Source organism: Aethalodelphis obliquidens, unplaced genomic scaffold (assembly GCF_003676395.1).
Source record: "Aethalodelphis obliquidens isolate GAN/ISIS:26980383/991018 unplaced genomic scaffold, ASM367639v1 scaffold56, whole genome shotgun sequence".
Lineage (NCBI taxonomy): Eukaryota > Metazoa > Chordata > Mammalia > Artiodactyla > Delphinidae > Aethalodelphis > Aethalodelphis obliquidens.
This window is the reverse complement of record NW_020838000.1, coordinates 10,405,367-10,420,772: the sequence shown is the minus strand read 5'-3', so window position 1 is coordinate 10,420,772 and position 15,406 is coordinate 10,405,367. Positions and strand designations below refer to the sequence as shown.

General features: G+C 42.7%; 1 protein-coding gene and 1 long non-coding RNA gene across 5 annotated transcripts in view; one reads left to right on the top strand and one right to left on the bottom strand.

Moving 5' to 3' along the window:
* Nucleotides 1-15,101, top strand: part of BTD (biotinidase) — a 60,192-nt gene extending 45,091 nt beyond the window's left edge. For 3 of the 4 annotated variants that reach the window (XM_027086581.1, XM_027086580.1, XM_027086582.1), the window contains exons 3-4: nucleotides 2,328-2,477; nucleotides 10,818-15,101. In XM_027086581.1, coding sequence (XP_026942382.1) covers nucleotides 2,328-2,477; nucleotides 10,818-11,990 — 1,323 coding nt within the window. In that variant the 3' untranslated portion in view covers nucleotides 11,991-15,101. The remainder of the gene's footprint in view (nucleotides 1-2,327; nucleotides 2,478-10,817) is intronic. The other variant, XM_027086583.1, reaches the window with a different exon arrangement.
* Nucleotides 1,049-14,139, bottom strand: LOC113609397 (uncharacterized). The gene is made up of 2 exons (XR_003428615.1): nucleotides 14,033-14,139; nucleotides 1,049-1,257 (listed from the first exon to the last, which is right to left on the bottom strand). It is a non-coding gene; the product is annotated as an uncharacterized LOC113609397 (long non-coding RNA).
* Nucleotides 15,102-15,406: the final 305 nt, after the last annotated feature.

The following is a 15,406-nucleotide window of genomic DNA, read 5'->3' as shown; positions in this document are numbered from 1 at the left end:
TGCTATAAGGGCAGAGGTTCCTGCAGGCCAATTAAATGAGTTCTCGCTTGAGTTCTTTCATTTACAGGGAAGAAAAGGAGTTGCGCTTAAAGATATTAGGCTGGGTGGTCAGCTGGGTTGGCACCCGGAATTCCCCAGGAGTTCTTGAGCTCACTGGTCTGTCAGAAAATTGCTCAAGTCCTTTATCAGGAATGCAAATTCCTTCCTAGAATGGATGAGTAATCACATCAGACCCAAAGTTCTGTCCCGGCTCAAGTCTGAGTCCTCATTCTGGGCAGATGTATATTGAGGAAACGCAATTTAATTTGAATATTAATCTAATATGTATCCATAGCTGTTAATGTCCATAGGAAACCATTCTGTGCTTTCAAAGTTGTGTTTTTAATAAAGGAAAACATGTGTCCAAGTATAATTTTCGGAAAGTTAGAAACATGACTCTTACACATAGAGAAGAATGGACATGTGTCAAAGCTCTTATTTAACTCATTAATTAACTCAGGAACCAGCAAGATGGTAAAGCTGGTTCAAAAGATAACTTGAGGAACAGACGTGAGTGTATCCATCAGTCAAATGAATGTTGAGATGAATCTGCTAATAGATACAAAACAGGCTAATGTCGTACAGGGCAATAAAACTGTCATGTTTAGGGTGTCTTATTAAATAGCAAAGTCAAACAGTGATACATTCACTAGATGGATAATCCTCGAGTGCGCTTGTCAGTACCCTGGTATATTGTAGAAAGATATACGTATACAAAGAATGTATACATAAATTCTTCGTCTTGCTTTATTTCCAAGTTTGTGATCATTTTTCTTTCTAATGTGCAATAAGATGACCAGCCTCGTATTCTGCTGGAGGGAGTGTACATTGCTGTAAGCTTTCTGGAAAGCTACTTGGCAACGTATATTAAGAATTTAAAATTTTTCATACACTTGACTCAGTATTTTCACTTATAAGCCTTTATTCTAAAGAAATAATCAGAGCTCCAATCAAAGATTTGTGTACAACGCTCATTCAGGAAGTGTTTTGAGCACCCTGTACACAGATGGTCACCACAGTTTTTTTTATTACAAAAAGTTGGGAACAATTCAAATGCCCAATAACAGAGGATAAACTGCGGTGTCCTCTTAAATATAATCCAGCATATAATACAAGCGATATTTCTGAAGGTATCTTTGTAGTCTTGATGCTCTGTAGTGAGAGAGTCAAGGTGGAAAACCGTATGTTTATTATTGTCTCAATTATACACGCACACACCTATACAGAGAGGGGGAAAAATGAAAAGAGGCAAGATGTTAACAATAAGTATCTTCATGATATAGGATTATGAATTCTTCCTTTATGTTGTGTTTTCCAAATTTTCTACACTTAAACTTTTGAAAAATTTTTTATAACCCGGAAAAAAATTATAAGGAGTTTGCAGTGCATTCCAGAAATAGTGACTCAAATTGCCTGTGACTTTAGATTATTCATGCCTGCTCCACCATCCTCCTCCACCTTTCACTGTGGGGTGATGCTGCTCCAGGCTTAACATTTTCAGCCGAGCAAGTGCAGAGCGGCAGCCGAAGGGGCCCTGGCGCTGGGAGCTGAGGGCTGCCCTGTTTGGGTTTCCTCAGGTCGCTGCCACTGTCACAGGGAGCCTCGGGCTGTCACAGGCAAGGACCCCCAGCGTCTCCAGGTGTGGGAGAAGGCCTGTAGGGCGGTCAGGGCTCTGACGGGAGTCTCCTAACTCCCAGTGGGAGAAATGCAAGTTAGAGCAAGTCCTGGTCCCTATGCTAAAATCAATGCACTTGACTTTCACCCACCAGCCCACTGGGGCCCATTAGAATCATGTGGGGACCTGTTGCCGGGACCGCACCCACAGTTGATTGAAGCAGACTTTTTAGGGTGGGCCCAAGCATCACTGCTGAGCAAAGCTTTTGTTTTCAGAAGTCCCCTGTCTGATTTAGAAGCACAATGAAGGTTGAAAACCCCCCACCGGACTAGAGGTAGCACATCTGCTAAGCCTGATACTCAGGCCTGTTATAGTCGCCGCTCCATCTCCCATGGCACCACCACCAACTCCAAACCCATCCAAACTCACTTGTAACCTTCTTCCCTGGCCAGCCCTCGGTACAGTGCTGGTCCCTAGAAGACTTGGTCTTTCTTCCCTCAGAGTTAGGCCAAGTGAGACGGCTCCCCCAAGGCTCAGATCCCTGCCGAGCCCAGCTACCACGTCTGGACCTCTGTGGTTCCTGGTTCAGAGCAGCTGCAGGACGGCTGTCAGAGGAATGAAGGGGTGCTTCCCATTATCTGTTAACGGACTATTTCTATGTTTTGACTTGCAGGGTGTACAGATTATAGTGTTTCCAGAAGATGGCATCCATGGATTCAACTTCACAAGAACATCCATTTACCCGTTTTTGGACTTTCTGCCTCCTCCCTACTTGGTCAGGTGGAACCCATGCCTGGAGCCCCACCGATTCCATGACACGGAAGTATGTAAGGGGACCAGCCTTCCTCCTCAGGAGGTGGGAGGCTCACGGAGATGAACCAAGCCAAGGGCCAAGAGCCAGGACGTGTTGAATGAGAGTGACAGGAGCCCTTAGGGGCCTGAGAACCAAACCCGAGCTCCCTGTGCCAGTCATTCACTTAAAAATGTCTGCTATTATGAGGCATTTACTCATCTGCGGATCGTTCTCTATTTGTTGATCACACAAGAAATGCATGAATATACGCTTCTACAACAAATCAAAGTTAATAAAATGAAAGCCCACCTTCCACACCCCATCCCTCAGCCACCTCCCTTTCTAGACAAACTGCCGTCAGTGCATCCACCTATATTCTTTTCTATGCATCTCATAGATACTGACATCTTTATTTTTTAATTTTATTATTTTTACTGAAGTACAGTTGATTTACAATGTTGTGTTAATTTCTGCTGTACAGCAAAGTGATTCAGTTATACTTACATATATTCACTATTTTTTATATTCTTTTCCATTATGGTTTATCACAGGATATTGAATATGGTTCCCTGTGCTGTACTGTAGGACCTTGTTTATCTATTTTATATATAGTAGTTGGCAGCTGCTAATCCCAAACTCTCAATTCATCCCTCCCCAGCCCCACTTTGCAACCAGAAGTCTGTTCTTTATATCTGTGAGTCTCTTTCTGTTTCATAGATAAGTTCATTTGTGTATATTCCCCATATAAATGATATCAAAGGTATTTGTCTTTCTCTTTCTGACTTAACGTCACTTAGTATGATAATCTCTAAGTCCATCCATGTTGCTGCAAATGGTATTATTTCATTCTTTTTATGGTTGAGTAGCATTCCATTGTGTGTATGTATATATGTATATGTGTATATATCTATACACACATACCACATTTTCTTTATCCATTCATCTGTCGATGGACATTTAGATTGTTTCCATGTCTTGGCTACTGTGAATAGTCTGCTGTGAACACAGGGATGCATGTTTCTTTTTGAATTATAGTTTTGTCTGGTTATATTCCCAGGAATGGGGTTGCTAGATCATGTGGTAGTTCTGTTTTTAGTTTTTTGAGGAACCTCCACACTGTTTTCCACAGTGGATGCACCCATTTACATTCCCACTAACAGTGTAAGAGGGTTCCTTTTCCTCCACACTCTCTCCCGCATTTGTTATTTGTAGACTTTTTAATGATGGCCATTCTGACCGCTGTGAGGTGCTACCTCATTGTAGTCTTGATTTGCATTTCTCTAATAACTAGAAATGTTGAGCATCTTTTGATGTGCCTGTTGGCCATCTGTATGTCTTCTTTGGAGAAATGTCTGTTTAGGTCTTCTGCCCATTTTTCGATTGGGTTTTTTTTTGTTGTTGAGTTGTGTGAACTGTTTGTATATGTTGGAAATTGAGCCCTTTCAGTCGCATCATTTGCAAATATTTTATCCTCATCTGTAGGTTGTCTTCTCGTTTTGTTTATGGTTTCCTTTGCTGTAGAAAAGCTTATAAAGTTTGAATAGGTCCCATTTGTTTATTTTTGCTTTTATTTCTGTTGCCTTGAGAGATTGACCTAAGAAAACAGTGGTACAATTTCTATCAGAGAATGTTTTGCCTATGTTCTCTTTTAGGAGTTTTATGGTGTCATGTCTTATATTTAAGTCCTTAAGCCATTTTGAGTTTATTTTTGTGTATGGTGTGAGGATGTGTTCGAACTTCATTGATTTACATGTGGCTGTCCAGCTTTCCTAACACCACTTGCTGAAGAGACTGTCTTTTCTCCATTGTATATTCTTGCCTCCATTGTTGAAGATTAACTCACTGTAGATGTGTGGGTTTATTACTGGGCTCCCTGTTCTGTCCCATTGATCCATATGTTTGTTTTTGTGCCAAGACCACACTGTTTTGATTACTGTGGCTTTGTAGTATTGTCTGAAGTCTGGGAGGGTTATGCCTCCAGCTTTGTTCTTTTTCCTCAGGATTGCTTTGGCAATTCTGGGTCTTTTATGGTTCTATATAAATTTTAGGCTTATCTGTTCTAGTTCTGTGAAAAAATGTCATGGGTAATTTGATAGGGATTGCATTAAATCTGTAGATTGCTTTGGGTGGTATGGCCATTTTAACAATATTAATTCTTCCAATCCAAGAGCATGGGATATCTTTCCATTTCTTTATTTTTTTAAATTATTTTTTAAAAATTATTTATTTTTGGCTGTGTTTGGTCTTCGTTGCTGCACATGGGCTTTCTCTAGTTATGGCGAGCGGGGGCTACTCTTCGTTGTGCACGGGCTTCTCATTGTAGTGGCTTCTCTTGTTGCAGAGCAAGGGCTCTAGGCGTGCAGGCTTCAGTAGTTGCAGCTCATGGGCTCAGTAGCTGTGGCTTGCAGGCTCTAGAGCGCAGGCTCAGTAGTTATGACTCACGGGCTTAGTTGCTCCGCAGCGTGTGGGATCTTCCCAGACCAGGGCTCGAACCCATGTCCCCTGCATTGGCAGGTGGATTCTTAACCACTGTGCCACCTGGGAAGTCCCTCCATTTCTTTAAATCATCTTCAATTTCCTTTATTAATATTTTATAGTTCTCAGCATATAAGTCTTTCACCTCCTTGGTCAGGTTTATTCCTAAGTTTTTTTTTTTTTTTTGATGCACTTTTTAAAGGGATTGTTTTTTTTTTACATTCCCTTTCTGATAATTTTTTTTTAGTGTACAGAAATGCAACTGATTTCTGTATGTTAATCTTGTATACTGCTACCTGGCTGAATTCATTTATCAGTTCTAGTAGTTTTTGTGTGGAGTCTTTAGTGTTACTATAGACTATATATATATATAGTATGTCATCTGCACATAATGACAGTTTTACCTCTTACCTTCCAATTCGGATACTTTTTATTTCTTTTTCCTGTCTGATTGCTGTGGCTAGGACTTCCAGTACTATGTTGACTACAGGTGGTGAGAGTGGGCATCCCTGTCTTGTTCCAGATTTTAGCGGGAAGGCTTTCAGCTTTTCACCTTTGAGTATTATATTGGCTGTGGGTTTGTCATAAAAAGCTTTTATTATGTTGAGATATATTCCCTCTATACCAACTTTAGTGAGAGTTTTTTTCATGAATGGATGTTGAATGTTATCAAATGCTTTATCTGCATCTATTGAGATGACCATGTGTTTTGTTGATGTGATGTATCACATTGATTTGTGTATACTGAACCATCCTTGTGACCCTGGGATGAAGCCAACTTGGTTGTGGTGCATGATCTTTTTTATGTGTTGTTGGATTCAGTTTGCTAATAATTTGTTGAGAATTTTTGCATCTATATTCCTCAAAGATAATGGCCGTAATTTTCTTACTTGGTAGTGGCTTCGTCTGGTTTTGGTATCAGGGTGATGGCGGCTTCATAGAATGTCTTTGTGAGTGGCCCCTCCTCTTCAATCTTTTGGAAGAGTTTGAGAAGGATCAGTAATAGGTTATTTTTTGTATGTTTGGCAGAATTCCCCAGTGAAGCCATCTGGTCCTGGACTTTTGTTTGTAGGAAGTTTTCTTTTCTTTTTTTTTTATTACACATTCTATTTCACTTGTTGTGATCAGTCTGTTCAAATTATCTATTTCTTCTTGATTCAGTTTTGGTGGCCTGTATGATTCTAGAAACTTGTCCATTTCTTCTAAGTTGTCCAATTTGTTGGCGTATAATTGTTCATAGTATTCTCTTATGGTTTTCTGTATTTCAGCCGTATTGATTGTTATTTCTCCTTTTTCATTTCATATTTTGTTTATTTGGGTCCCCTCTCTTTTCTTCTTGGTGAGCCTGAGCAGAGGTTTGTTGATTTTGTTTACCCTTTCAAAGAACCAGCTCTTGGTTTTATTGATTTTTTTCTAATCTCCATTTTATTCATTTTCCTCTCTGATCTTTACTATTTCCTTCCTTCTGCTGACTTTAGGTTTTGTTTGCCCTTCTCTTCCTAATTCTTTTAGGTGGTAGGTTAGGTTGTTTGTTTGAGATTTTTCTTGTTTTTTGAGGAAGGCCTGTATCACTATGAACTTCCCTTTAAGAACTGCTTTTGCTGCATCCCATAGATTTTTTTTTTTTTTTTTTTTTTTTTTGCGGTACGCAGGCCTCTCACTGTTGTGGCCTCTCCCGTTGTGGAGCACAGGCTCCGGATGCACAGGCTCAGTGGCCATGGCTCACGGGCCCAGCCGCTCCACGGCATGTGGGATCTTCCCAGACTGGGGTACGAACCTGTGTCCCCTGCATCGGCAGGCGGACTCTCAACTGCTGCGCCACCAGGGAAGCCCATCCCATAGATTTTGTATGGTTGTGTTTTCATTGTCATTTGCCTCAAGGTATTTTTTAATTTCTTCTTTGATTTCATTGTTGACCCATTGGCTTTTTAGTAGCAGGTTGTTTAGTCTCCATGTAATTGTCTTTTCTCATTTTTTTTTTCTGGGGTTGATTTCTAGTTTCATGCCATTGTGGTCAGAAAAGATGCTTGAAATAATTTCTGTCCTCTTAAATTTGCTGAGGCTTATTTTGTGCCCTAGTATGGTGTCAATCCTAGAGAGAGTTCCATGTGCACTTGAAAAGAATGCATTTTTAAAAAATTTAATGTCCTGAAAATATCAATTAAGTCCAACTTTTCGATTGTTATCATTTAGGATCTCTGTTGCCATATTGATTTTCTGTCTAGAAGATCTGTCCATTGATGTGAGTGGGGTGTTAAAGTCTCCTATTATTGTGCTCCTGTCAGTTTCTCCCTTTATGTCTGTATTTGTTTTATGTATTTGGCTGCTCCTGTATTGGGTGCATATATGTTGATGAGTGTAGTATCTTCTTCTTGTATTGATCCTTTTGTCATTATATAGAGTCCTTCTTTATCTTTCTTTATGGCCCTTGTTTTAAAATCTGTTTTGTCTGATATGAGTATTGTGAACCTTGTTTTCCTGTCATTTCTGTCTGCATGAAATATTTTTCCACCCCCTCACACTTTCAACCTGTGTGTCCTTTGCCCTAAAGTGAGTCTCTTGTAAGCAGCATATTGTAGGCTCTTGTTTTTTAACCCAATCTTCCACTCTGTGTCTTTTGATTGGAGCATTTAGTCCACTGACATTTAAGGTAATTATTGATAGATATGTATTTATTGCCACTTTAGAACTTGTTTTCTACTTGATTTTTTAATTTCTTCTTTGTTCCTTCTTCTTTTCCCTTTTGCAGTTTGATGATTTTTTTTGTGTGTGTTATGCTTATGTTCTCTTCTTTTTGTTTTTTTCGAATATATTGTATGTTTTTGATTTGTGGTTACCCTGTATTTCAAGCACATTAACCCCTTCCTATATCTAATTGCTTTAGACTGGTAGTCATATAGACTGAAACACGTTCTAGAAAAATAATCTACGTTTTCATGCTCTTCTCTTTCACATTTTATGATTTTAATTATTTTATGATTTTACACTTCATATTCATCTGTTTGCTGTTCATTGTGGTTATCATTTTTATTTTAATCTGTGTACTGGCTTATTTAAGTGATTTATTTTCCAATTGCGATTTTCCTCTTTCCTATAGATTCCTTCTTCTTTTCTATTTAGAGAAGACCTTTCAATATTTCCCTTTGGATAGGTTTACTACTGCTGTATTCTTTTAGCTTTTGCTTGTCTGGGAAAGTCTTTCTCTCTCCTTCTATTCTAAATGATAATCTTGCTAGGTAGAGTATCCTAGGTTGCAGCTTGCCACTCCCTTCTGGCCTGCAGCTTTTCTGTAGAGAAATCAGCTGGTAGCCTTTTAGGGGTTCCCTTGTAAGGAACTCTGTTTTTCTCTTGCTGCCTTTAGAATCCTCTGTCTTTGACTTTTGCCTTTTTACTTATAGTATGTCTTGGTGTAGGTCTGTTTTGGTTCACCTTGTTTGGGACCCTCTGTGCTTCCTGTGCCTGGATATCTGTTTCTTTCTTTAGGTTTGGGAAGTTTTCAGCCGTAATTTCTTCAAATACATTTTCGATCCCCTTTTCTCTTTCTTTTCCTCTAGACTCCCTATTATGTGTAGATTGGCATGTTTTACATTATCCCATAGGTCTTTTATATTGCTTTCATTTTTTCTAATCTGGCTTTCTGTCTGCTGTTCTGATTGGGTGATTTCCATTATTCTACCTTCTGGATCATTTATTTGTTCTTCTGCATTATTCAATCTGCTGTTCATTGCCTTTAGCTCAGCTTTTGTCTGGGCAAATGAGTTTTCTAATTTTTCTTAGCTCCTCTTTATTGTTTCTAGTTCCTTTTTACAGTAATCTGCATTTCTATCAATAGTCCTTCTTAATTCCTTTAGTATTTTCATTATCTCCTTTTTGAACCTGGTGTCTGTTAAAGAGATCTGTTTCATTGTTTGTTCTTTCAGGGGAATTCTCTTGATCTTTTAATTGGGAGTGGCTCCTCTGCTTCTTTATTTTACTTATGTTTCTCTTACTCTGTGAGTTTGGGAGAAACAATTATCTACTGTGGTCCTGGAAGGCTATTTTTATGTGGGAGTGTCCCTGTGTAGCCTGTGTGGGTTTAATATTTTTTGGTATGAGGGCTGTTTTCACTATGAATGCCTGCGACCTCTTTTCCTCAGTGTGTGCTGGCCGTTATGCCCTTGACAGGAGGTGTGGTGGTGTTGTGGTGACCAGAGCCTGCACTGGGTATTGAGCAGGGTCTTCTCCCTAGTTGTTGGAGTAGAAGCCCCTAGGATCCATTTCTGAGCTGGGGTATGAAGTAGGCAGGATTGGAGCGCTCCCACTGGGAGAGGACCCACTGAATATTCCTCTGCCAGAGCTGTTCACCCGTAAGGGTGCTCTGTGGTGTCACCTATTGTATGCTTACAAAGTACACTGTTGTTGGCACTGCCTTCAGCCCCATCTCAACCTTGGGAATGCTGGCAGTCAGCCCTGATGTCCCTCAGGCATTGTTTTCACAAGGCTACCAGTGCAAATCCATTGAAGTCAGGTACCAAGACTGCAGTAGTCACACACCTGGACCTGCTGTGGGAGCTATGGAAGCAGCCCAGACCCTGGCCCAGCCTCTATGTACATGCACCCACAAAGCCCACAGATGCTAAGGCCAGTCCTGTTCCTGCCACGGGAACACCCACTGTCCACTTGGGTGTCCCTCAGGCACTGAGTTTACAAAGCAGGCCCCAGTAGGGTAAATCTGCACAGCCACAGAGAGAGGGCTCAGATTTCAGCCCTACCTCTGCATGTGGGCAACCCACTAGCACGCTCCCAGAGCTCGTAGAGGAGCGCATGGAGAAAGAGGCTGCTGTGGTGGGCCCCATCCCTCGCTTTGCTGACGTGTGTTGACGATGGGGTTTCAGTGGCGGCGCACACCTGCCATGAGCATGCCGAAAGTGAGGCTACTGTGGCAGGCTCGCCCCTCCCTTCCGCGCTCCTTAACAAAGGCCCTTTGCTTCTATGGAGGGCCCGGGCTTCCTCCATGTATACCGCTGGTTGCAGCCCGTACCACACTCCAGCCCCTTCAGGCTGTCTCTGCAGCCAACCGCAGTGCTCTCCCCAGGTCTGTCCTCTGAAGCCTGAGTTTCAGCACCCAGCCCCAGCACATACCAGTGGATGCACGTCTCAGGCTGAGGAGTGCAGGGCAGTGGCCTGGCTGATTCTCCTCTCCAGTGAAGGGGCTTCCCAGAGTGTGGGAACCTTTTCTCTTTCACAACTACCTCCCGGGGGCACAAGTCCTGTCCCAATTCCCTTTTTTTTTTTTCCGCTCTACCCAGTTGTGTGGAGATCCTTCTTGCGATTTTGGGTGTTGGAGATATTCTGCCAGGGTTCAGTAGGTATTTTGTGAGAATTGTTCCAGATGTAGATGTATTTTTGCTGTATTTGTGGGAGGAGGTAAGCTCCATGTCCTTCTGCTCCACCATATTGATTGGAGCCCCCCAAGATAAGCACTTTTAAAAATTATTTTTTAAAGAGCCCCAAGTTTTCCCTTTAAAAGATTTTGATTGCACTTTGCATCCCCAGTAATAGTGCATGAGTGCCTGTTTGCCCATCCTTTGGTCAATGCAAGATAGAATAGTCTTTTTAATTTTTGCCAATCTTATAGAGGTGAAAAATGATATCTCATTATCATTTTAATTTGTATCTCCTTACTACTAATGAGACTGAGCATCTTGTCAATGTTTGTTGGCCATTTGTATTTGTTCATCTGTGAACCACCTGTTCATATCCTTTGCACGCTTTCAGTAGGGGTTACTTTTTTCTTATTGATTTATGATAGCTATTTATATATTATCAATACAATACAGGTACTATTTTAAAATTGTAAGAAAAAGGCAGGGTTTAAAAATTTCCTTTATTTACACTTTTATTTTTTCCCTCTAGGTCCTCCAGCGCCTGAGTTGTATGGCTGTCAAGGGAGAGATGTTCCTGGTGGCCAATCTTGGGACAAAGCAGCCTTGTCATAGCAGTGACCCAGGGTGCCCAAATGATGGCAGATACCAGTATAACACGAACGTGGTGTTCAGCAGTAATGGAACCCTGGTTGACAGCTACCGCAAACAAAACCTCTACTTTGAAGCAGCGTTCAATACCCCCCTGGAAGTGGATCGCATCACCTTTGATACCCCCTTTGCTGGCAAGTTTGGCATCTTCACTTGCTTTGACATATTGTTCTTCGACCCTGCTGTCAGGCTCCTCAGAGACTCGGAGGTGAAGCATGTCGTGTATCCAACCGCCTGGATGAACCAGCTCCCACTCTTGGCGGCCATTCAGATTCAGAGGGGTTTCGCCATCGCCTTCGGCGTCAACTTTCTGGCTGCAAACATCCACCATCCATCTCTGGGGATGACGGGAAGTGGCATACACGCCCCTCTGAAGTCCTTTTGGCACCATGACATGGAAAGCCCCGAAGGTCACCTTATAATTGCCCAGGTAGCCAAAAATCCACAGGGTCTCATTGGCACAGGGAATGCCACAGGGAAAATGGACCCATCCCACAGTAAGTTTTTAAAAATCCTGGCAGGGGATCCGTACTCTGAGAAGGATGCTCAGGACGTCCACTGTGATGGAGCCCCCAAATGGAACACAGATGCCCCTCCCACGTTTCACTCTGAGATGATGTACGACAATTTCACCCTGGTTCCCGTGTGGGGCAAGGAAGGCTACCTCCAAGTCTGTGCAAATAGCCTTTGCTGTCATTTGCTTTACCAGAGGCCCACTCTGTCCAAGGAGCTGTATGCCCTGGGGGTCTTTGACGGCCTTCACACTGTGCACGGCACTTACTACGTTCAAGTCTGTGCCCTGGTCAAGTGTGGCGGTCTTGGCTTTGAAACCTGTGGGCAGGAGGTTACAGAGGCTGCGGGGATATTTGAGTTTCACCTGTGGGGGAACTTCAGTACCTCCTATATCTTTCCAATGCTTCTGACCTCAGGGATGACCCTGGAAACCCCTGACCAGCTGGGCTGGGAGAATGATCACTATTTCCTGAGGAAGAGCGAACTGTCCTCCGGCCTGGTGACGGCAGCTCTCTACGGGCGGTTGTATGAGAAGGACTAGGGGGTGTGGGGTGGGCTCCTCCTGCACTGGCACAGGCCAAAACTCACAGCACCGGGACCACTTCTTTGCTCCAGAGCCCATCCTGGGAGCCATGGGAAGAGGTAGGGAGACAGATTTCGCCAGTGTCTTTTCCTCTTAAGCACAAATTCGTGAGACATTTTCTGGTATTTTCTACTCACATTTCTATTATTCAAGCCACGTCTTCTTCCAGCAGATCTTCCATTACACAGTTGTTTTAAGAGCACAAAAATAAATGTCAGTTTATATTTTACATGTCCACAAAACAGCAGGTTTCGTGTGTGTTCTTGCTGTTGATCAAGTGACACCCAGGATATACAGGTATTTCAGAAGCCGCAAACATTTTCTAGGGTAAGAAACAAACTCTCAAAGCAAAAGCCGTGTTAGAAATGGCTGCCATGGGGACTTTTCCATTCTGGTTGGCCAGAATTCATCCCCCAGGACTGATCGTGCCAGAGCCGCCAGCAGCATCAGCAATGTGGATCCTGAGGCAGCTTTTAAAAATAGAAGGGAAGCTTTTCTCACACATGCCTTTCTGTCAGTGATTGGAATGTGTCAGGCAGGACTCAGAATAACTGGAAAGAAAGAGTGCAGTGCGCCGGAGAGAGAGGCTGGAAAAAAGTGCTGAAGAGAGGGTAGCGATGGGAACAGATGAGTCATAGGGTTCTTGTGCACAGCGTATCTCATCCAGGGATTCCAGGCACCTTAATAAATCACGCTAGCTCTGGGCAAGAGCCTTCCGGCTGCCCAGCTGTGCAGGGTGGAACAATGCTGGGAATTCATTCCCAGTCCGCTGGCAGGGCCTTCTCTTTGCAGACGGGTTGCAGGAACGGTGTGGGGTTTGGCCCGCTTAGTCTTTATTCAGTCACTCAGCAGGTGTCTTTGGAAAGCCCACCAGGTACAGAGCGAGGACCTCCCAAAATATGAACTGCACGTGCAAAATCATATTCAGTGTGTGAAGACATTCTTTAGGCCACTGGTCTGTATTATTTGTATCCAACATTTCAAAGTCACTTTGACTCTATGCCTAGTAACTGTTTCAGATCATTTTTAAGGTGGAAAATCTGCAGCTTTTAAAGAAAATGGAGAGTTAGCGTTCCGTGATTTGCCTCTTCAATGTGTGGCTATATTTAGTTTCATCTCCTTTATAAATCAGGTTTTTAAAAACAGTATTTGCATATATCTATACATAATTACATGAAGTAAAAAATGGAATTCTTTCCCCATTCCCCCCCCAGTGTGGCTTTCCAGACCCCTTCCTGGCTTTTAGGCAGGATACTGAAGAGCATAGATCCTAGGGTCAGACTGACCAGCTTTACTTTCTTGGCCTCCCTGTTTGCTCTTCACTACGTAGACCTCGACTATTTATTTGAACCTTGGCTGTGCCCCAGTTTTCTCATTTGTGGGATGTGTATTGAATCATCCATGTGGGAAAGAAGCAAAGACCTGCTGACTCACTGCCCGCTTGCAAAGGCCTAGAATGAGTCAGGCAGGCCTTCAGGGAATTTGCAGGAACAGCTCAGGATTCCTGAGGAAACCCAGGAGGTCCCCCCGGAACGGGACGGGGACCTCTCCCACCAGATGCTGGCGCAGACCCGGGAGGGGCGAGCTGGAGGGGGCACACGGCTCCGGATGTGGCCGCCCCTGCTCCAGGGAAACAGAAATCATCTCAGAAATGCATATTGTTGCTTCCTGCCAAGATGATTCAAATCATCCAGAGAGAGGCAGAGGCCAGGCCAAAATACAGGCTTGGTGGAGCTCCTTCACCCAGCACACATTTCTGAAGCACCTACCGGACGCACATTTTGCTCTTCTGAGCAGAGTACTGAAAGCTTTCCCCGAGTTACTATCTACTGACAATTTAGAACTAACTAACTGCTCATGAAGTAGAAATGAGGGGGACAAGAAATTATGATTTTTTACGATAAAATGTAGTTGCCAGATGGCAGAACGAAGTGGAGGGTAGGGGGGAAATGAATAAAATAAATCATTTTCAGGAAAAAAAAAAGGCACATATGACTCACGGTTGTGATACGCTTCTGTCAGCTGTGATCCTGAAACTCAGGAAGCAGATGGCGATCTTGACCATAACACAGGGGCAGACACCCAGTGTATTTTTGGTGGAATGAGGCCTGGGGGAAGCGACTGTCCATGTGGTTTCTCCTGGGGGTGCAGCTGCGCCTCTCTGTGGTCTTCTGCGCAGAGGGAGTGAGAGACAACGATGGGCTTAAAAAGTCCTGTTCTTAGAGAAGGTAAAGCCACGGCCTGCTGGCAGCCTGTCCGCCCCAGTGCCCACCATGGGCTCTCGAGAGGAGGGCCTGCCCACAGCCCTGCTGAGGGAAACCCACCTGGGCCAGTGCTGACCCACAGGCAGCCGGCTCAGTGCCCTCACCCCCTAAAGAAACCCTGTACCCACGAGCAGTCATGTCCATTCTCCCTCCCCCCATCCCATGGCAACTACTAATACACTTTCTATCTCTATGGATTTGCCCATTCTGAACATTTTATATAAATGGAGTCATACACTATGTGGCCTTTCGTTCCTGCCTTCTTCCACTTAGTGTAATGTTCTCAAGGTTTATCCTTGTGTAGTATGTATAAGTTCTCCCTTCTTATGGTTGAATAGTATTTCATTGTATAGATATACCACATTTGTTTATCCTTTAAGTTAGTGGACTTTGCGGTGTTTCCACTTTTTGGCTATTAGGAATAATGCTGCCATGAATATTCATGTACAAGTTTATATGTGAATATATGTTTTTTAATTCCTTGGGTATATATCTAGGAGTGTAATTGCTGGGTCATACCAGTCAATGTTTAATTATTTGAGGAACTGTCAGACAGACTGTTTTCCAAAGGGGCTGCATCATTTTGCATCCCTATTAGCAATGTATACATTTCTCCACATCCTTGCTAATGCTTGTTATTGTTTGTTTGTTAAAATCACAGCCATCTCGGTGGTTGTGGTTTCTCATCGTGGTTGTGATTTCATTGCCCTAGTTGCTAATAACGCTGAACATCTTTCCAAGTGCTTATTGGCCACCATATATCTTCTTTGAAGAAATTATTAAAATCTTACACCCATTTAAAAAATTGGATTGTCTTTTTATTATTTAGTTGTAAGAGTTCTTTGTCTATTTTGGATATTAGACCCTTATCAGATAAGTGATCTGCAAATATTTTCTCCATTTGTTGGTTGTCTTTCACTTTTTGATACCGTTTTTTGGTACACAAAAGTTTTTAATTTTGTGATGAAATTTTTAATTTTAAGATGAAGTCGAATTTATCTTCTTTCTTTGGTTGCTTGTGCTTTAGGTGTCATACCTAATTAAAGGTCATAGGCTTACAGCTATGTTCTCCTCTAAGAGTTTTACTGTTTGAGCTCTTACGCTTAGATC